This window comes from Monodon monoceros, unplaced genomic scaffold (genome assembly GCF_005190385.1).
Source record: "Monodon monoceros isolate NGI ecotype Baffin Bay Population unplaced genomic scaffold, NGI_Narwhal_1 Super_Scaffold_20, whole genome shotgun sequence".
Classification (NCBI taxonomy): Eukaryota; Metazoa; Chordata; class Mammalia; order Artiodactyla; family Monodontidae; genus Monodon; species Monodon monoceros.
The window spans coordinates 99,045,963-99,068,543 of NW_021703777.1; the positions used below are offsets into that span (position 1 = coordinate 99,045,963).

Consider the following 22,581-nt stretch of genomic DNA (forward strand, 5'->3'; position numbering starts at 1 on the left):
CAAAATGAGATACAGTCCCCATCCTGAAGAATCTCCCTGTCTCAGATGTATTGCTACTATTCTGCCCTCTCCAGGAAGATGTTTCTACTCTCTTTCAAGGGACAAACAGACAAGGAAACCAGTAGTAACAATCCAGTATGGTAAACATGATGAGGGAACAAACACAGACCATGAGATCCAGGAGAGAGACCACCTAACAGGGCAAGCTGGCAAGATAGGCTAAAGAAGGCAGAACTGGATCTTAGTTTTGAAAGATTTGAAAATAAGAATCAGCCGGCTGCCTTACAAGCTGGGCAGGAGAAATTCTATTGGTATGAGATGCAACATTCCTTGGGTGGAGGGCACGGCACCTTTATGGGAAAATGAGAGAGGAGGACACTGAGTTTAGAGAGAGCCCCACAGAGCAGCTCCAGACATAATAAGCGATAATTCTGGGACAGTTAAGTCAGTGTCTGAGTGAGGTGACTTTACAATACCTGGCTTCTGGCATCAATGTTAACATGGATACTCTGGGTACAAAAACTCCACTGGAAAGGATAAAGCATTTGATTCCTCCTCCCCCCAAAAAAGGCACAGATGCCCAGTAAAATGGTGCCCTCAGGAACGGAGGTAGCTCTGCCTTGTGTGGGTTGGGTGTACGGCTTTCCATTTCTGATCTCCAAGTCTCTCATTTTCGCAGTAAGGAGTTGTGAGCTCTAAGGGGGGTAGATGTAAGAAGATGGATGCATGCTTCCCTTTAACTTGATACATAGAATTTCCTGCTTAGCCGGGATGTCCAAGGGGAAGAAGGAGTGTCCAGGTACAGATTCCCCACATTCTTGTGTGCAAAGAAAATGAGAGCTGGTGATTTAGCCTCCTTCTTTTTGTGCCACTTAGAATCCATCAGTGAATACTAAAAACAGGGCATTGTTGAAAGAATCCTGGGCTTTGGGCTAAACAGGAATAAGTTTTGCCAGCAGCTGCCACTCATCACTAGGGGGCAAGGTGTGCGTGCCTCCTGGCCTCAGTTTCTGCATCTGCAAAATGAGGACAAGAACACCAGTCCTCTGAGAGGACTCCCTGTGACTCTATACACACAGCATACTGTTAAACACCTTTTTATTTGTTTACGTTTTGGTTTTTTGTGGGGTATTTTTTAGTATCGTAGAGATCTATTCCAATACATTTATAATGCATTCATTTTTATTTCCTTCCTTTCCTTTCTTTTCTTTTCCCTTTATACCTCCCCCCTTACCATCACATACACGTCTGTGTTTCCCGCAGAGATGAAGCCAATTCTAATAACTAATCAGTGAGGTCACTGTCACACAGAGAACAGCCAAGGTGCTCTGAGAAGGACGGAAGCCCATAACATTCAATTTTATTCCAACAAGGTTTTGACCACATCATTATTATCTAAACACAGTCCCGAAGATGCTGTCTATCTCCCACTGATACCCATCCCTGGTTTGCTGGCAGCAGCTGGAGGAGTCTGACCGGTTTGAAAACACAAAGCTCCTAAAAAAGGAGTAAGTTCATTTTCCTTACAGTTGATTACTATGCTTAACTCTAATTTAGCATGAAAGCCCAGGCGATTGCCTTCAGAGATAGCTGGCTGTTATTAGAATGAATTACAGCTCTTGGTCCATGGTTGTTTGCCTACCGACAGGTACAGCCACAAAGACTAAGCCTTTAGGGAGTTTCAGCTGAGGTGAGCGGTGGTGCAGAGCATGGACCTACTCACAGGTTTTCTGTGGACAAGGACAGAGCCTGGGACATTCGCTGATGATCAAAGCTTAAGGATGCTGGCAATATGTCATTTTTCTCCTAAACCTTCTTTTAAATAGAAACTTACTGTTTTCTAAATTTTAAATCATTATCTGTAGAATATCACATAATTCACCCATTTCAAGTATACAATTTAATGATTTGTTTGTAGTAAATTTACCAAGTTGTATAACCATCACCATAAAACAGTTTTAGAACAGTTCCATCATCCCCAAATTTTCTTGTCCCCATTTACTATTAATCCCAGTCTCCCAGCCCATGCCCTTTGCCCCAGGCAACCTCGCATCTAGGTTCTGAATGGAAACATACAATATGTAATCTCTTGTGTCTGGCTTCTTTCACTTAACATGTTTTTGAGGTTGGTCCAAGTTGTAGCATATGCAATAGTTCATTCCTTTCTATTGCTAAGTAGTATTCCATTGCATGAATATATCCCATTTTGTCTATCCATTCCCCAATTCATGAATGTTTTGTTTTTATCCATTTTTGGCTCTATGAAAAATACTGCTAAGGACATTTGTATACAACTTTTTGGGTTGGATGGATATTCCCTCAGGTAGATACCTGAGTGTGGAATTGCTGGGTCATATGATAAAGTTGTGTTTACATGTTTAAGAAACTGTCTTGAGAATCTTGATTCTTTTGAATAAACTCTTTTACTCTTTCCTTCATGACTAAAAAGCTAGTGATTCTACCATATGGAACCTACTCTGCTCATTCTTTCTCTCTGCTCACACCTCTTCTTACAGCCCAGGATTAAAAACAAAAACAAAAGCTATTATTTTTCTCCTGATTGGATACATAGCAGAAGAGATGTGAAAGGTTCAAACCACAGAATGAGCCTGCCAGAGCAGTATAAAATGTATTTTTTCCCTCTCTCTTTTTTCTGCCTACATGGTGCAGGCGGAGAAAAACACATTAGAAGTTACTGGGAAGTCAAACCTTCCACTTTAAAAGATTGGCTTGGCTCCTGAATCGCTAGTTAAAGTCTTTATTTGCAATGCTCTGAGCAAACATTAACTGTTACCTAATTAGAATTTAATTTACTGGAGAGTTGTGAGTAGCTACTAAGTGCCTAGTACAGAAAAAGATGAAAATAGGCAAGTAGTTTCCAATCAGCAGCCTCCCCACTTCAGCAGGTTGTGGTCCCACCGGTGGGAAGCCCACACCTTGTAATTCCTTTGTAATCACATTGTAGATCACAAGGGAATTTTGGACTTTTCTCCTGTTTTGCTCCCAAATCAGTTGACAAAGATTTTTTTTAGGGGGGATGAAGGAAAGTGGTATTTGAACTTAGATCTACCCTGAATTAACAGCTCCTCTAGCTATAAACAAAGATGCTGGGGGCAGGGGGGTTGATCTCGAAGTACAGCGAAACAAGTATTGAAGTCATCCACGTATTAGGGAGGGAATACAGAAGCCCACTGATTTACATTCACTTTGGGAGGACAGAGGAGAGGAAGGCGACATGATTCTATGGGCTTTTGTTCCTTTTGTGTTCCTACACTTGAAAGGAGAATAGAATTAACTTTTACTGGGCACCAGCTTCCCATCCCATCTGCCAAGGCATTATTATTGTTCCCACTTTCAAGATGAAAAACATGTGACTCAGAACAGTAAAATCAATGACTCGGGCTGAAACCTAGGGTCTAATCACAGATGTGCCACATACCAGCTATTTCTGGCACCTGAGCTGAACTCCTTCTGCCTTAGGACACCGTAAATGGTGACGGTTCAGGGTGGCTTAACCAGTGGTGTTCCGGTAAATTTTAGTAAATATTTGTCAAACGGCTCCCTGGGGGAAAAAATGTATGCTTATATATGTACACAAGTTGTGTTATAAATTTTACTGATATAAAAATGTATGGCATACCATTTACAAATAGTAATCAAATATACAGTATTCTTAAAATACATCCCATATAGCCAATTGATTCTCACAGAATGATTTTATTGATTTTTGCTAAACTCATATCTCTAGCCAACCTCTGGTTGCAATTGACAAGGGCCTACAGTTCGGACATCAATATTGATTAATATTTTCCTTTACTTTAATGAGTAAAACAGAAGCGAAACCACAAAGAAGGATGCCAGAACTTCACTGATTCATCAATGATGTCAGCACCTTCTTTGCTGAATTCGAAATTAGTTTTGAATACTGGAAAATATCTTCTTGGTTCTTGTGCTATTCACAATGGTACAACTACAGACATGACTCACTTTTATTTTATTTATTTATTTATTTACTTACTTACTTACTTATTTTTGGCTGTGTTGGGTCTTCGTTGCTCCCTGCAGGCTTTCTCCAGTTGCAGCGAGCGGGGGGTACTCTTCATTGCGGTGCGCAGGCTTCTCATTGCGGTGGCTTCTCTTGTTGTGGAGCGTGGGCTCTAGGTGTGCGGGCTTCAGTAGTTGTGGCACGTGGGCTCAGTAGTTGTGGCTTGCGGGCTTAGTTGCTCCGAGGCATGTGGGATCTTCCCAGACCAGGGCTCGAACCCGTGTCCCCTGCATTGGCAGGCAGATTCTCAACCACAGCGCCACCAGGGAAGTCCCTAACTTTTAAATTAAATCTGCTTTATCAACATTTCTTCCATCATTTTTTTAAGTTAATTTAACAACAGAGCAGTAAGTCAAACCCTGATCTGTAGCACATGCCAATGTCTGTGGTATATATGCTCCAACTACGGCCAAAGTCAATGCCAATGTGAGGTCATGAAATGCACAGTAGCATATTTCCATCCTACAGATATGACAGACAAAAATAACACCAAGACTGCAGGTAGTAGTAAAATGTGGTAAAATAATTAGGAAATGATGCATTTTAAGTATTTATTACATTTGCTTTTAATATGTGTATTCAATTGTAATTTTATTTAATTTTTTAAAAGACTGTGTTAACAAGTGGCTTTCAAAATTCATGACATTTTTAACACTCAGCTCTGCTGTGTAGTGTGAGCCGACTCCAGTGCATCACCGTGTATGGAAGGTCCCGTCATTACTGACTTTATGTTTAAAGACTTAGGGCTTTCTCTGAACACTGACAGTTACTAGGTGACCTTGGGAAAGTTGTTTGACCTCGAGATCATTCCTTTCGTTGTCAAGTGGGGATGGTCATGCCTTCATCATAGTATCACTGTGAGGATTGATAAAGTGACCAGCCCTGTGACAAGACAGTAAACCTGCTCAGTAACTAAAAGTTTGCACCCTAGTCTTCCCCCTTCATACTTCCCGGGGCTCTATGCACAGACAGCTGCGCTGGCCCCCATTCACTCTTCCCATCTCCATCACTATCATTTCCAAGTTCTGTGCCCAGAGCTAATAGTGACCACATGACCTTCCTGATTAGGAGAATACATACACGTGACAAGCAATAGTAAGTAACAAGGCTTTTCATGTATTAGCTCATTTGATTCTCATAACAGTTCTATGATGGAAGTGTTTTTATCCACCTTGTTTTGCAGATGGGGAAAATGCAGCACAGAGGGATCAGGTCACTTACCCGAGGTCACATTAAACCTATCCCACTTGAAGTGCCCACAGATCCCATGGTCTCTTGGTACAATACAGATTCTGGTTCTGTAGGGCTCAGGTGGTGCCTGGGATTCTACATTTCTAGCAAGCTCTTGGGGGATGCTGCTGGTCTAGGGACCGCATTTTGACTGGGGACGAACTGGACTGCTAGGCTGTAAAGGAGGCACTGTCACTTAGGTGATTCCAAAGCTCATGTGCTTATCTCCAATGATATTCAACTTTCTGGAAAATTAGAGCTCTGTGCCAAGCAGGAGTCTTCTCATGGGGGCTCCTGGGGGCACATGGTATCAGAAATGTCTGCAGAACAAGACAGGCAGCTCAGCTCCAGGAGCCTCTGTAAATAAGCTTCACATACCCAGGGCACCTGTCTTCTTCATGATGACAGTGTTTACCATTATTTGAGTCACTCACCAATGTGCTACACACCATACACCCAAGATGACTAATACCCCACACAAATTCCCTACCACTAGGCCCCTGCCTACATCTCACCCAGGCTTCTGCTGGAGAAAAAATTTAATGCCTCACCCCATCTGACCTCATTCACCAAAAGGCCATTGGATGGTCTTCCCCATCGATCCCTGCATTCAGTCCTCTTCAGCCATGCTGACCCCCTCACCTTGACTCAACTGCTCAACTGGCCTTCTGTCTTCAGGTTTTCACCCCAGCCATCCCTGGGGCTGGTTGCTCTTCCTGCAGATACCCCAGAGCTGACACCTGCACACCTCCTCATGGAAGCCCACCTTGATCACCCCATGGAATAGTCACACCTGTCCACATGTCTTTCTGTGTATGGTGCTTGTCAGCTTTCTCCCCCACAAGGGTAAAACTCCTTTTCTGTTTTGTTCCAGGAAAGTTAGGAATCTTTATTTTGTTCACTGATATATCCCAACACCAAGAGCAATCCCTGGCCCATATCCTGCACTCAGAGGAAAAAAAAAACGTATTGTTGAATTAATTTTGAGAAAGATTTGCAGCCCAAATATTTATTGAGGAAGTATTGGATTCAAGCACTGTTCTAAGTGTTTCGCATGCATTATCTCATTTAATTCTCACAATGTTCTCAAAATATAGCAAAATCTAAACACCTCCCAGTGCTAAGTGATGCCATTAAAGAGTCCCTGGGAAGCACAGATAAGAGGATGTGTTATAACAATTAGATTCCACCCTGACTTTTCCATGTTTGATTATGTTTTGATAAGTGCTTTGGAAACCAGTGTCACCAGACAATATGTTAAGATAGTTCTGCTGGGGCTCAGAGCTCATCAACGTGGGAAAGCAATTGGGTACAATGGACAGCATATGAGTTCCAGGGTAAATCTGGGATCGTGGATCGTGCTCACACCCCATTTCCATGAATCCTGGCATGATGCACTAGAAAGAAATGGTCCTTCAGTCAGACAGGCCTGATGTTGAATCCCAGCTTGGGCACTTATAGCTATGTGGCCACGGGCAACGTGTTTGGCCTCTCTGGGTATTCTATTTTCCCACCTGTAAAATATAATGTATCAACAGGAAGAATTGAGGAAAGTGGTTGAAACACTAAGTAGTATTTTAGGTCAATTTGTCCACTATTCCTGATTTCAAACTCATGCTCCCTCACCAGGACCCTGATGGAAAGATCTGGTGTTAAAGCTCAGCTCTGTCACGTCCCTCCAAGCTGTGTTGAACCATTCCTGTGGGTGGAGCTCCGTACTAAGAGCAGGAAATACAGGAATGCCATCTTCTCACTGAGAGATGTGGGCAGGGTCCTTGAGTTCTGTCAACACTCAGTTGCTGAGAGGATAAAACAAGATGTGTGTGGAACGAGACCTTGCACTGTGTTCATCCGTGTACCTCTTGTAGAAAGTTGGAGATGTTTATACTTTCTCTGCATACAGACAGAGATTTGAGGGGTCAGGCCCATTCAGGGACAGGCCAATGGTGCATGACAGCTGCCATTAGGGCGCAGAGTTGGGGCTGTAGAGAGAGAACTGTGGAGAGAATGTCAGGGACCAGACCATGAGAGGCCTGTGTGCCACGTTCAAAACATAGACTGTAACCTTAGGCAGTGGAAACACCAGATTTTAGAATGAGGACTCCAGCTGCAGCTTGGCGGATAGATTGAAGAAAAGGAGAAATGATGTAATGGAAGTAGAGGGATTACTGATAAGGGGCTGCAGATTCTAGAGCACAGAGGCAACGCCAAGCCCAGGAATTGTCACATTATAAAACTTCCTCCTCTCTCACCCCATTTCCCTTCTGTGCCTTGATTTCCCTTCCTTTTTCTTGGCCCTCTGGAGTCAGGAAGTGCTGGACTAGGAGATGGAGGAAAAGATATTGTCTTGAGGAGCCTCATTCTCTACATTCTAAGCACAAGGTCCCTCCCTGGCGCCCCTGCCGACCACCCCTTTACTCTTGGGTTTTTATGGAGTGTGTACTAACCAGGCACACATCGAGTTTTTGTTCTGAAGGTTTTTAAAAGATAAACATATTGCTTTTTTCCTGTTGCTTTCTATCATGAACCCAGAATCTTTCAGGCATGACCATCTATAAATTAAATTCCACTATGAATACATCTATGGACATATAAAAAGGGTAATTCACTGTTGTTATTGTGTTTGCTCATTACATACATTGATGGCCTATTAGAAGCTACATCTTCTGACAATCAAGACGGGGGGGGGGGGGGAAAGGAGAAAGCATTTGAAAAGATATGTAAGGCTTCTATTTCTTGGTTCATTTGTTTCCTTTTGCTGAATCAAAATTTAAACAACAACAACCAAAAAAAAAACAGGAGAAAAGGTTTCATAGGGTTTCTTGAAACCTGAACATAAAAGGATTCAGGATTACTTTCTTGTTTTCTAAATTAGGTTATCTTTCTTTTGTCTTTCTGGCCTCAAGGAGATTAAAAAGAAAAAGAGATTTTATTTAGAAGGCACACAAAGAGGCTTAATTAGAAGACAAGCACTGAGGAAGCCCAGGCAAAATGAAAGGGACCTCAGGCACCACGCATGGAAACAGGAGCTGATCGGAGTCTTCTGTGTCAGCCTCTGGTTAGCGTGGGCAAGCCACTTTACTTGTCTGGGCCCAAGTTTTCTCATCTGTAACATTAACAGGTTCAAGCAGATGTTATGCGTAAGGGGCTGCAGATTCTAGAGCACAGAGGCGACGCCAAGCATGGAGCCCCATGCTCTGGGACTCTCCGAAGCTGTAACTCTGGGAAAGCAAAGAGTTACATTCAGACACCACCCTCCACTCTGCACCTGCAACCCACAGGCAGAGCTGGTCTATGCTAGAATATTCCAGCTCCATTTTCCGCCTTAATAAGCAAGAATCAGTAATTCCCTCCAGAGATTCCTGCCTCCATATATGGATCTTCTCATGAGAAGCTGTTTGCTGCTAGTCTGTGTGAGGGGAATAGCAGGAATTAAGAGCTTTGGTGGGGGGATGTACACACTGATCATGATCATGCAGGTGGTAGCCCCTGAAAACTGAAGCCTGATCCACTTCATCAGAGAACCCACAGCCTCTTCCTGAGTCCAGAGAATAGGGAAGAAGAAGTGCAGCCCAAGCGGCTCCCAGAGGCCTGAAGGAAGCCCAGAGGTAGCTGGCCAGGTATGAATCTACAGGCAGCTGTCATAGCTGTGTACAAAGGGAAACTCAAGGAAGAGCCTGGTGGACTGTCCTGAAGCCAGGGAGCCATTCAAATCAGGAGTCAACAAAGATAGGAAGCCGTGGGGAAGAAAGAAAGACAGAGGAGGTGAACTTCTTGCTCATTAGCTTGGTTCGCACTCACAGGCTGCCAGCTTCACAAGGGTAGGACCTTTTGTGTCTTGTCCACCTGTGTCTCCAGGCATAAGACAATAACCAGCACATAATAGCTACTCAATAAATATTTGACTGAAGGATGGCACCAGGGCCCACTGCTCAATTTCAATTCAGTTCAGTAGAGGACTTAAGTCTGAGAGGATTTTGTTCACAAGACCGTGGGACAGAGCCTTTCAGGAGCTGTCAAAGAGGCTACAGGAGGAGAGGGGCCGGGTCCAGGATGGGCTGGGGGCTTAGGAAACACGGCTGCCATCCACTAAGATAGAGAACAAGCACCATTCTAGCTCACAGAGGGACTTAGGACATCTGCCTAGTCACATTTGGAAAACATAATTGGAAAAGATGGTATCTGTGCTGGGCCCAGCAGAACAAGGAGAATTTGATGATATGGAAAAGTTAGAAGGAGAAGAGAAAGAGAGAGAAATGAATCTCAGGTAGAAGAGACCACATGAGAAGAGAGAGTTTCAGTGTGCTGTGTTTCAGGTAGCAAGAGGTTCGGTTTGCCTGGAACATAGGTTTGTAAAACAAAACTGGAGAGTTGAAATGATGGGTCAGATAAAATTAGCAGAGGATCTTTGAGTAGAAAGGGACTGATGTCAAGGAAACTGACAAGGAGCTCTTGAGACCCAGGTGAAAGATCTAGGGAGCTTCAGTGAGCACAGGACCCTTAAGTTAATTCATTCTGCCACTAAGTTCTCAAAGCATGTTATACACACACCCCTCTTATGCCATAGTTTTTAGGACTTTGCCACAAGACTTTCATCTGCTTATGAATCAGGACTCTTATTCCCCTTTGTTTAGTGCAGGGACAGGAAAGTGTTCAGGATACATAGAGTAATGATGCTTCAGGGAACACACCAACCAGTCCCAAACTCTGATTTTACACATGGCATAACCATGACCGGCTTAGAGTTAAGTAACATGACTGAGATAACACAGTGAGGCAGTAAAATATTTAGGGCCCGAACCCTAACCCTAACCCTAAGGTCACAGGACCAAACTCTCTTTCCTGTCCAGGTGGCTGTCCCTGACATTATTGTCCAAGGTTGTAGCTATAAGTTCCACAAATGGGAGACACTGGGCAAGACAGACAGAAGGCTCTGAGCAATGCCCCCAACGTTGAAGCTGCTTTGGAATAAAAGTCTCTCTTGTATCTGGGTCATTCCCCTCACTTTCCACTATACACATACTGTCAGGCAGGGCAGGGACACCTCCGAATTTGGTGTGTTTTTATCTCCTGGTGTGTACAGACACAGGGAAGTACAGGATCTTACTGCATCTCCATCTGTGAGCAGAGTTTGAAATCATGCCTTATCATTAGCGTCTGCTTCCAAGTGAATGTAGCTTCCCATGAGATATCTAGGCATGGGTTTATTGCAACAATCCAGATAGGCAATTAGGCCACATCCCATGGACAACAGCATCCACTGTGTCTTCACTGGCAACTCAAATTCCACTATGACTCAGGCACCAGGAGAGAGAGAATGTCCCACAGTGGAGGCCAGGGCAACCTGCCAGGACCATCTCACACTCAGGCTTCCTGCAGAAACTTACTCAAAGCCGTGCTCAATTCTAGAGGGACACTTTAGGACAAAGAGTCTTCTGTGTGTACATCTTTCCCTGCTCCTCAGACACTGTGGCTTGGAGTGAAACATCTATTTTCTATATGGAGTCCGTTCCGTGAAGGAACAGGTTTCATACCAAGCTTTGTCTCAATAACTGGGGTGCTGAGTCTTTGTTTCTTCATCTGTAAAATAAGGATAACATGAGTATCTGATATGAAGCACTGTTGTGAGGATTAAATTAGAAGTATATTAGTCAAGGTTACATATATTGAGAGAGAGATTTATTTTAATGAATTGGCTTACATGCTTATGGGGGCTGGCAAGTCTGAAATCTATAGGGCAGGTAAGAAGAGTGGATGTTGCAGTCTTGCACCCAATTCCATGGGACAGCAGACTGGAAACTAAGCCAGGGTTCCTATGTTGTAGCCTTGAGGCAGAATTCCTTCTTCAGGAAGGGAAACCTCAGCCTTTGCTCTTAAGGCCTTCAACTGATTGGATGAGACCCACCCACACTAGGGAGGGTCATCCACTTTATTCCAAGTTTGCTGATTTAAATGTTAATCACATCTAAGAAATACCTTCTCAGCAACATGTAGACTGCTGTTTGACCAAACAACTCGGCACCATAGCCTAGCCAAGTTGACAGGTAAAATTAACCATCACAAAGTCATGCGTAATAGCAGCTCTCTCATTTCAACTCTCCACTGTGGTCAATTTATTACTGAATGGACCTTCCTCTCAAATTCTTCTGGGGAGGTCACCAGCTCAAATCTTCAGGGCCCATTCAAGCAATCTAAAAGTGCAAGAGAGTCGGGAATGAATGGGGAGGCTGCATGAGCTTGAGAAAATCAGCCCTATGTAAATATATTCAAACTCAAACTTTAAAAAAAAAATCTGTGTGGCTAGAAGCCTGCGTATGTCCTTCAACTTTTCTGGGTTCAGCAGTGCAAGCACATAAAAGGTATCCATCATCCAGGCTACGGCATGTCAAATCCCCAAGAACCTGGGCTTTCCTCAGATGCTCAGAGAGAGTGTTAAACATTTCCTAGGTTTAGAAGAAACTGTGTGCAGGAATACACAACTTGAAGGAAGTTTGTACATACCACCCCCTTGGCTTAATGACCAAATAGAATGAACAAAACAGATATCCATCACTTGGAGAAGTTGTTTGTGACAACTAGTGCAGTGACTATTTTAAGGGAGTTAGAAGTATAGCATGCTGCTGCAAAACTAATTACAGTGACCCCTCACATGCAACAGCAAAGAACTGGAGAGCCAGTTTCTTCTGGGATTAACTGAAAAACTTTTGAAAACAGGCCTGACATTTTCAGGAGTCACAGAAGGTTGTAAAACAGGCTGCAGAAAGATTCTAGCTTATTTGGTTTGCAGGTTTGCCAAATACCTTCTGAATGTTACTAACTGTTGTTGCCTCTACTCACACTTCTACATTGAGGGAGCAATATTATGTGGCAGACAGACACTAAAGTGGCCCCCAATTACCTCTTCTCCTGGTACTTATGTCCCTCCCTGTATAATCCATCCCCATCCCTCTTAATTGAGAGCAAGGCCTGTGACTGCTTCTAAGCAACAGGAGATGGCAAAATTGATGAGACGTCATCTCTGTGATTACATTACGTTACATGAGATTGCAACTTTCCTCTTGTCTTCTTGGTTTACACGTTTTGATAAAGCAAGTGGCCCATCCGGCAAGGAACTGAGGGCATCCTCACACCAACAGACACCAAGGAAGTGATCTTCTCAGTCCAATAGGCCGTAAGAAACTGAACTCTGCCAACAATCACATGTGCTTAGGACCAGATAGATCCTTTCCCAGTTGAGGTTTCAGATGAGACTCCAACTCTGGCTGACACTGTGAGGTCTCTGCAACCTCAACAGAGACCATAAAACAGAGGACCCAGCAAAGTCACGCTTACAATCCTGACCCACGAAAACTGTGAGTTAATAACCCACACTTTTGCCCTGGCTGAAATACTTTCATTATCAACTGTCTTTCTTGGTGCTTCTGGCTGTCCACCTCTGCTATTCCTTAATTATTTGAGTAAGAATTGGGTCCTAGATAATGAAAATGATCACTAACATGCAATCAACGTGTGAGGGAGGGAGTTATTATAACTCTGCCCTTCCTTGTGGGTAAAATGGAGATGATGAGATAAATTAGTGACTTATTCAGTTGGCAGAACCAGATTCAAACCCAGATCAAGTACACGTGTGTGCTCTTAACCTTTGTGTCCACACCTCATCACATTCCATGGAGACTAGCATCTCTCTGACTTGCTTATCCACTCCTTCCTAGGGGACAACCTGCCCTCAGGATCATACTGCCCTTGGCCACATCCTTCCTTCCTTCCTCCTTCCATCCTCATTCTCTCCTAATGAAAAATATAGCCAAGACCTATGTTGATCTTAGGACCTCAGACTCCAAAGAGTCAGAATGCAATATGATGTTACACTAGACTTTGAGAGTTTCGCCATAGCAACCTCCTTTGGGAATTGTCTCAGTTGAATGGAGTTGCCTCACCTGGGGCAGCTCACATCCACTAACTGGTCCACCTGGGAGTACCAAAACACAGTCCCCACCACAACTTGGAGTAGTTCTGAAGGGGCATCATACCAATCCAAGAGCACCGCCCAACTTTTCCCCCTGCCCAATCCTGCTTCCTTCCCTTCCCTCCACAGGGGCGGATCCCAAGATCTCACCCTAATGGACTTCCTGCACCATCATCTCCTTCTCAGAGTGTTTCCTCGGGAGCCTAATATGTGGCAATTCCTCAGGAGATGGAGCGTAAACAGGACATGAGATAAAGAAATCCAACAGGACTGGGGAAAGACTAGGACTGACCTCATAGGACTGTTGTGAGCATTTGATGGATTAATATGTGTGAACTGGCAAACGATGGTCGGTAAATTGTAAATCTTATCTCAGTTTCAAGCTGTTGTTATTATCATGATAATTATAACATTACACATTATTGCTATTCATGATCTTGGAGTCAGCAATCCAGCTGCACAGGCCCTTGAAAGAGAATTATGGCTTAAGAGCAATTTGTGTGATTTCTCAGAAATCTGCAAGCTCAATGGGAGTGTATAGAATGAGAAGCTTCTGGAAAAAGCCGATGGGACAGGTTAGATGTCCTGTATGTTAGTTTCCTAGGGCTGTTGTATCAAATTACCGTAAACCAGGGCTTAAAACGTCAGAAACGTATTCTCTCGCAGTTCTGGAGCCCAGAAGTCTGAAATCAATTCAGAGGGCTGTGCTCCCTCTGAAGGCTCTAGGGGAGCATCCTTCCTTTCCTCTTCCAGCTTTGGGTGGCTCCAGATGCTCCTTGGCCTGTGGCAGCATTACTCCAACCTCTGCCTCTATCTTCACGTGGGACATTCACATGCCCTTCTCCTCCATGTCTTTTCCTCTTCTAAGAACACCTGTCCTTGGATATAGAGCCACCCTAATCCAGGACGATCTCATCTCAAGACCTTACCTTGATTACATTTCCAAAGAACCTCTTCCCAAATAATTCACCATTTCTAGACAGACACATTTTTTTATAGACCCTCTTCAACACACTACAGTCAGTGTGTATTGATTCAACTACGCAGAACTGGCTTCTGTTAGATCTACCTGAAAAGTAAAGAGGATCTGGAGAGGGAAGACTCAGAGGGGGTGTAAGAAAGGGATGGAGCAATAAGACATGTGAAGGAGGACTGGATGGGTTTTGTCAACTGACCATGCAGGAGGGAGGTGCCAAAGAGAAAAAGGAGGGCTTCCCTGGTGGTGCAGTGGTTGGGAATCCGCCTGCCAATGCAGGGGACACAGGTTCGAATCCTGGTCCGGGAAGATCCCACATGCTGCAGGGCAACTGGGCCCGTGAGCCACAACTACTGAGCCTGCGCGTCTGGAGCCTGTGCTCTGCAACAAGAGAGGACCGCGCACTGCGATGAAGAGGGGCCCCTGCTCGCCACAACTAGAGAAAGCCCCCACACAGAAACGAAGACCCAACACAGCCAAAAAAAAAAAAAAGAGAGAGAAAAAGGAAATCAGAGATCTCTGAAAAGTGTAGAACAAGAAGTGTTGGGTGTATAGTTAAGAAGAGAAGCTGGTTCCTGTGAGGTGATACGCTCTTTCTCAGTGGAGTAAGAGGTGATTTCAAGAACAATTCATTGGCTCACCCATTGACACTCTGTGCCTCAGTTTCCCCACAAACCTACAGCACTTCCCACTTTTCTGGGATGTGTTGAGTTCTCTGTGTAATAAATTAGCCTGTGTTCCTTCCCCTACTCTAGGGGAACATGAACACATACAAGGCACATACAAGGCAATATGATAAAAATATGATTGTTTATTTACTTGTTTATGGCCTATCTCCCAACAACAATAAAAGATTCACGAGGCAGGCTTCATGTGTCTTCTTTAATGACTGCATACAGCCTGGCACAAGATAGATCCGATATTACTTGCTGAGTTAATGAATGAATGGATTCATGAACAAGTGAATGAATGGTAAAACAGAGATATACCAAAAATACTAAAAGTGTTGAAAGAGGAAGCAGCACAGAAGACCTCATGGGGAACTAATATTTGAACTAAACCTTAAAGAATGGAAAGTATTTTGCCAGATCCAATGGAGGCAAAAGAAAATGGAATCGATCATCTGGGAGCATACAAAAGTATGACGCAGAAAGAGGACAACGCGGGGGCCTGGCAGAGGGAGAGGGTGGCAGGAAATGAGAACGCAAACAACAGAAATTGTATTCAAGGCCACTGGGGCAGGGATCTTGGTTATCATGGTAAAGAGTGTGGACTTTGTCCTGCAGAAATAGAGGCGTGGTGAGGATTTTCAAGCAGGGAGGTGACTCAATAATATTCTGCTAATTAGAAAGATGGTTGTTCTTACTGCAGTTTTGTGGGTGGATTGGAGCCCAGGTGGCTAGGGGGCCAACAGCAAAGTCCAGACTGGAGAGAACTTAGTTCTGAAAGTAGAACTAAGAGCGGGTATCACTTATGGGAGTGGAGAGAGAGGATGTTCGGGAATCTATTGTTAGGACCTGGTAACAAATTGTTGAGATGGTGAGGATGGAGAGGAGAGGAAAGAGAAGACTTAAGGTGAGTCCCCAGGCTGCTGGTTGGGAAGCTATGTGAGCAATGGAGCTGCTCACTAGGAAAACTCACTAGGAAAAGGGCCTGGGTCTGACAGAGGACCAGAGGACCAGTGAGAAAGGTCCCAAAAATAGTTAGATGTTCATGTTTAGAACTTAGAAATGAAGTCAGAATGCAGACATAGATTTACGACTAGAGCTTTAACCCAGATAATTTTTTTTAAAAATGAAATAATATAATATATGAAATAATATAATGATGAAATAATTGTGTAATCATGGAATAACAAAAAAAATGAAAAATAACAGAATAATGCCATCATCTTTCTAGATGATCAATTTACACAATGACAAAATATATCCAAACAACTCACTATTTTTTGTATTTATCATGCTGCAATCATTAGGCTTCACACAAAATCCTAGGTGGAGATAGAGTCTCAAGTCATCTTTTGGTATTTCCTGGAGACCTTTGTTCTCATGTGCAGCCATGTACAGCCACTGCAGGTTGGGCACTGACCCAAACCCTGGGCATGCAGAGCCCTGCGGTCCCTGTCCTCATGGAGATGGCAGTTCTGCAGCTTAGCAGACATGAATACAAGCTACATGTTAAACCAAAGGACAATGAAAGTTCAGACAAGTTCTGTGAAGGGGTCCGTCTCAGAGGGGAAGGAAGGTTTCTCTGAGGAAGTGATGTGAGCTGAACTCAGAAGCATGAGTTAGATGCAGGAGAAGAAGGAAGATAGCAGGTGCTTGAAAAAGAGGGACCAGTCCCTGGAAGAGACCTGGGGGAGGGAGGAGAGAAAATCTAAGGACCAAGAAGTAGCAGGTGTGGCCCAAGGGGAGAGAAGCAGGGGGGCAAAGGGGTCAGAGGAGCTACCCAGGTAGCTGCAAAGGAACATTTGTGGAGGAAAGGATCATCCTTAAATGTCCGATAAAGCTCACGAAAGGCCTGCACAAGAAATGGAAGTATATTAAACTTGGCTGATGAAATGAACGAGAGATGGTTTATGATAGAATGTCTTACTGAATTTGAACAAATTAACTCAATTTAAGATAAGTTAGTCTCTTCGTAGAAAATATCACACAGTGACTAAATTATACAGAAGTTCAATACAAATTATTTTAATCCAAGTTGCTATTTCTAAATCATCTGCCTCCCTAAACCGGATGACGTTTGCTAGTTCGGGGCCGAATTCAATTAACATAGGAAAGCATCTAGGACATTCCTTAGCCCATAGGCGCTGTCCTTGTTTGACAGCCCCCCTTTAACCAGGTGTGATGCTCTTCGCCGTACAGAGCGATGTCATGGACAATCAGAGAGCTTAAGGAGGGCACCACCGTGACCTCCCTGATGTGGGAGTGCCCACGTCCTCATTCTGATGGGGGCGATTATTCTACCCCACGCTATTGCCACTTGTAAAATAAAGCACTTACATTAAAAAAAAAAAAAAGTTTGAAGTAATTGGATTACTTTAAACTCAGATTTTGTTTAACCCCAGTGGAAATGCAAAGAGAGATTTCGAATTTTGTGTGAGATGCTAATTGCTTACATCTGACTGGGTGGTTGTTTCTATGAAGGAATGCACTTAATTATTTTTTCCCCCTCTCTTCTTACAATTTCCTGACTATAATCTATTTTCTTTCATCACAGGGGCGATAGAAAAACAACAAAAGAAGAATCCCGTGATTTGAAATTCCAGAACTTTTCTCTGCCAAAAATTAGGTCAGAATATTTCCTTCTTTGTTAATAGAGGAGTAAAAACTTTGATGCTGCGGCAAATTAGCTGACCAGCACGTGCACACACACGCACCCTCACACACACACACACACACACGTACGTACATGCACATGCACGCACACGCACGCACACGCACACACACGAAATGTAAATGGGATAGAATTGTATTGCTGTCATTGTTCTTAAAGGTTACACGGTGACCAAGGCCCAGAGCAAGAAGGGACTTGACGCAGGTTGAACTGCCAGCAAGTATGTGATGCAGATACAGGCTATGGGGGAGGGATGGAGTGGGAGATGGGGGTTAGCAGATACAAGCTATTATATATAGAATGGATGGACAACAAGGTCCTACTGTATAGCACAGGGAACTTTAGTCAATATCCTGTGATAAACCATCATGGAAAAGAAGATAAAAAAAGAATGTAGATATATGTAGAACTGAATCACTTTGCTGTACAGCAGAAATTAACACAACATTGTAAATCAACTATACTTCAATTTAAAAAAAGTAAAGATCAGATGCAAGGAAAAACAGCCAATAAAAAAATGTTTTAATTGAAAGAAATTTTAAAAACAGGCCCCCAGGTGTCCACAGCATTTCAGACCAGGGCTATTTCCACCACCCACCCAGGTCTCTCAACAGCCCAAGAGACAGCCAGGGGGGAGCTTACGCCCTGCAGCTGCTGAATGACTTAAGTGATGAATCATGGATGGATCAGGCCATGAGCTCACAGCCAGGTCTCGGAAGCGAGGAGACTAGAGGGAGCCTTGTGCGCATTTGGTTTCTTTTCTTTGTCCTTCAGTTGAGCAAAATACTTACTGAGCAATCATGGCATTAGGACTTGCACAGGCTCTTGAAAATGCAGAGATGAGAGGCAATGTCCTGTCTCCAAGGGGCTCACAACCAAGGCTTAGAGCTCAGAAGGAAAGCTACTTGATGAAATGACTGACAAGGGACCAATCCTGAAGCCAGCTCCAGCTCTGCACTGGCCAAGGTCTGATCCTGGACGGTACCCCAATGCTCAGAGGGATTGCAGGCCTCCCTCACCCAGCCGGAACCCCCTTGCTGAGCCCTGCCAGAGCTGTCTCTGTGCCTAGAGGGACCCAAGGGTCTCTGACTGCTATACCAACCCTTGCATCCCAGTGAACTTCAACTCAAGTCAATCGCCAAACATCTGTTCAGTGCCTACTAAGTGCCAGGTACCAGAAGCAATCTTGACATGCTAAGATGTGCCTGAAGAAATATTTTCCCTAAGCAGAGTGGACGCGTGCCTATAAAACAGAATACTTGGAATATTTTCAAGATTGCATTAAGCAAAGGAAAATTTGTGGCTGTTCTCAGACTTCTTCAATGTTTACATTAAACACAGTTGAATGCTGCATTTTAAGTCGGTTTTTCTTATTTCTTGACAATAGCAAGAGATGAGAGATGGAAGGGTTAGAAGTCTTCCTTCAGATGCAAATGGTTGCAGCAATTACACACATCAAAGTAATATTTACAGTTACATTTGGAAAAAAAAAAAAGAGAGAGAGGGCCCAGTGCTTTTTTCCAATGCAAATTATTTCAGGATATATCAGAGCACGCCCAAGATATATTAAAAAGAGCAACAGATGATGTTTCTGCAACCTGTTCCAAACTATTTATAAACCCAAATTTTTTTTAAAAATCCCTTATACACACAAATCTCTGTACCTTTGCATATTTTATAATGAAAGTATTATATGAATATAAATTAGTAAGTGAGATCTATAAATCAAATCAAAATGTGCGAAAACTACATATTTGGATCTACCATCACACCTTCATAACTATTAAACGATGTTTTCGTTCTCCACACAAATTATAATTCTTATCAGCATCCGATGATGGTGAAGTAAGGACAGTGCTGCTGGTGGGCAGGGCAGCAGAACAGAACGGGTCTGTGGGTGCTGGATTGAAATTTCAGCTGACCTGTTTGCTAGCTCAGCAGCGACCTCACTCTGACAAGCCTATTACCATCTCAATGTCTTGCATATTTTAGAAATGGTATCTGAAAACCAAGGAGGAAAAGGGGGGGGGGATGAATTGGGAGATTGGGATTGACATATATACATTAATATGTATAAAATAGATAACCAATAAGAAAAAAAGAAAATACACAAATAAAAATGGAAACATTGGAAAAAGAAAAACAAGAGTAGATTGAATTCCCTGGCGGTCCAGTGGTTAGGACTCTGTGCTTTCACTGCTGAGGTCCCAGGTTCAGTCCCTGGTTAGGGAACTAAGATCCCACAGGCAGTGCAGCGCAGCCAAAAGAAAACAAAAAATACAAGAGTAAACTATTTTGACCACCAGGGATCTGTTGGACCTAAAACAGTCCCTGTCTTTGGGGAATAAATGCATGACCTCTATAGCGTGCCTGGAAAATAGGAGGTTCTCAATAAATAACAAAGGCTAATAGTCACTGAGTACTCACCACGGGCTAGGCGCTGTTTTAAGAGCTTAATAGGCAAAGAAAGACAAATATCATATGATATCCCTTATATGTGGAATCTAAAAATAAATGGTACAAATGAACCTACAAAACAGAAACTGAGTCACAGATGTAGAAAACAAACTTATGGTTACCAAGGGGGAAAGAAGGGGGAGGGATAAATTGGGAGATTGGAATTGACATGTACACACTACTATATATAAAATAGATAACTAATAAGAACCTACTGTATAGCACAGGGAACTCTATTCAATACTCTGTAATGTGGGAATAGAATCTAAAAAAGACTTGATATATGCATATGTATAACTGACTCACTTTGCTGTAACTAACACAACATTGTAAATCAACTATACTCCAGTAAAAAAATGAAAAAAAAAGCTTAATAAGTAGTGTCTCACTGCATCCTAGCGATCACATTCTTACTAGCTTTCCTTTTATAGGAGAGAAGAATGAAGACTGGAGAGGGTAAATAACTTCCTCGAAGCTGAATAGCTGAGTGTGGTATATAGTAAACAGTGGACATAATCATTAGTACTAATCTCTGAAACAACCCTGGCACTCCACGTCACTGCCCTCACTATTGCCATCCCTTAGTTACGTGTAGGGGTCAACTCTGGCGACAGATGCAGAAGGGCTGTCTTTCCCCACCCACCCCCAGACTCAAACAAGCGTGGACCTCCCCGTAATGTACAAAGTAAAATATAAAGCTCCATGCTGGGGCTTCACACAGATGATACATCCCAGGAGACTAACCAAGAAAAACACACGATCCCATGCACATCCATTACCTCCAACCTGTCGACGATATTAAGATGAATGTTTCCTAGAATGTCCCATGGAATCTCTCTTGCTAAATCCCCAATACCCACTTCTGTGCCCTGTGCCCATGTGGACAGAAACAGAAACATCCTGATTGATGTTTTGCAGTCAAGTCCAAACTTTTATCAATAGCTGAATGCCAGTACCAGAAACCATGAGAGGAACTGTGGCATTTAATCCTCACAATAATTCTCTGAAGTAGGTAATAGTATTCCCATTTCACAGATGAGGAAAGAGAGCCTGGGAGAGGTGACATGTCTTGGTCACAGTCACAGAGCTGGTAACTGTTAACAGCTGGATTTGCATTCCGAGTCTGACTTCAAATCGAGGGTCTTTTCTGGGTTCCAAGTTGCCACATGTGAATTTTGTTTTCTAATCCTATGAGTCTCAAATCTACTCGTGTCAAGACTCTCCACTATGAAGCAGGGGCACATGCATTAGACACCTGAGAAGAACATCCACAGCCATAGCTACAAAGCCTCCTAGCAGCGATTCTTAGGGCTGGTCCCTGGGCCGGCAGCGTCAGCATCACCTGGGAGCTGCTTAGGGAGGCAGGATCTCAGGCCCCACCTACTGAATCAGAAACTTGGGTGTTGGAGTCCAAGCACCTGGGTTTAAACAAGCTCTCCCAGTGACTATGATGCCCATTCAAGTTTGAGAACCGCAGCATCAAGCATCATTATCAAGAGGGCAAGCTTTGGAGCTGGAGCGAGAGACCTCTGGGCCCAGCTCTCGCTCTGCCCCTTCCCATTATGTAAATGAGATGGAGGGAAGACGATATAAGACAGGGACCCAGTGTGAGACAGCAGGAGGGAGATGGGAGAGAATGTTGTCCCCACCTGGGAGAGATCCCTGCGTTGGGGACCAGGAAAATCAAAAATAAAGAAGACATAGCACCTGCCATCAAGATGCTCAGCCTCTTGTGGAGACAAACATAAAAATGCATGTATAATAGATCACAAGATACTGTGCCACATGTGGGACAGAAGCAGATGCAGGCCTGTGGGAGCCCAGCCAGGAGGCTAAGGAACGGAAAGGGGAGGGCTTTCCCAAGTCCACTTTCGAGAGCGGAGCAAAGCCAAGGTTCACACTCCAAGTGCAAGTCTCTTTCTCCTCCATTCCTGATGGAGTTATTCCTAACAGTGTCACTCACATTTCCCACATTCAGACCCTTCCCAATTCATCACCTCATGGACTATTGATTTTTCCCTGCTGTCACTAAGACCTGCAGCAATAGTTAACTCCAGAGGACAAGGTACAGGTGGCTGTCATTTCTCACATCCCAGCAGGCCACTCCTCAAGGAGACGGCCTCCCTGTTCTATTCCGTGCACAGGGAGGCCCCTGTGCCAGCCTTCCTGACCAGGCACACCTGAGGTCACAGCTCGTGCCGGGTGGCCACAGCTACTGGTCTTCTCTCGACTTCTCTGCAGCTGCCCTGGGTGTCTGCTCCCTCTGGACCCCTGTAGAAAGTGTCCTCCCAAAAGAGTTCACAAGCTTAGAGCTTTACAGAGGGTGCCAAGTGCTTTCAGAGGATGCATGCAATAGGGTGGTGTCCCGCCATCTTTCTGTGGTTGTCCACAAGGAGCTCCTATGCAGGAGATGCTCCGTAAACATTGCTGAAGGGAGGGGAGTACAAAGGGGGGAAGGAGGAAGAATAGTCAGGACCCAGCGGGACGCACCAGGATGCTGTGAGATTGTACTACTCCCAGTGCCTGGCATAGACTGGATCCTGAAATAGATGATAAAAGAAACTTTTA

The 22,581-nt window shown here is 43.8% G+C and overlaps 1 protein-coding gene across 1 annotated transcript in view; it reads left to right on the forward strand.

The window, feature by feature from the left end:
* The window catches only part of CLNK (cytokine dependent hematopoietic cell linker), a 164,995-nt gene that overhangs the window by 44,066 nt on the left and 98,348 nt on the right, over positions 1-22,581 (forward strand). Inside the window, exon 3 of the mRNA XM_029234714.1 lies at positions 17,440-17,511. Within this exon, the coding sequence (XP_029090547.1) occupies positions 17,440-17,511 (72 nt within the window). The remainder of the gene's footprint in view (positions 1-17,439; positions 17,512-22,581) is intronic.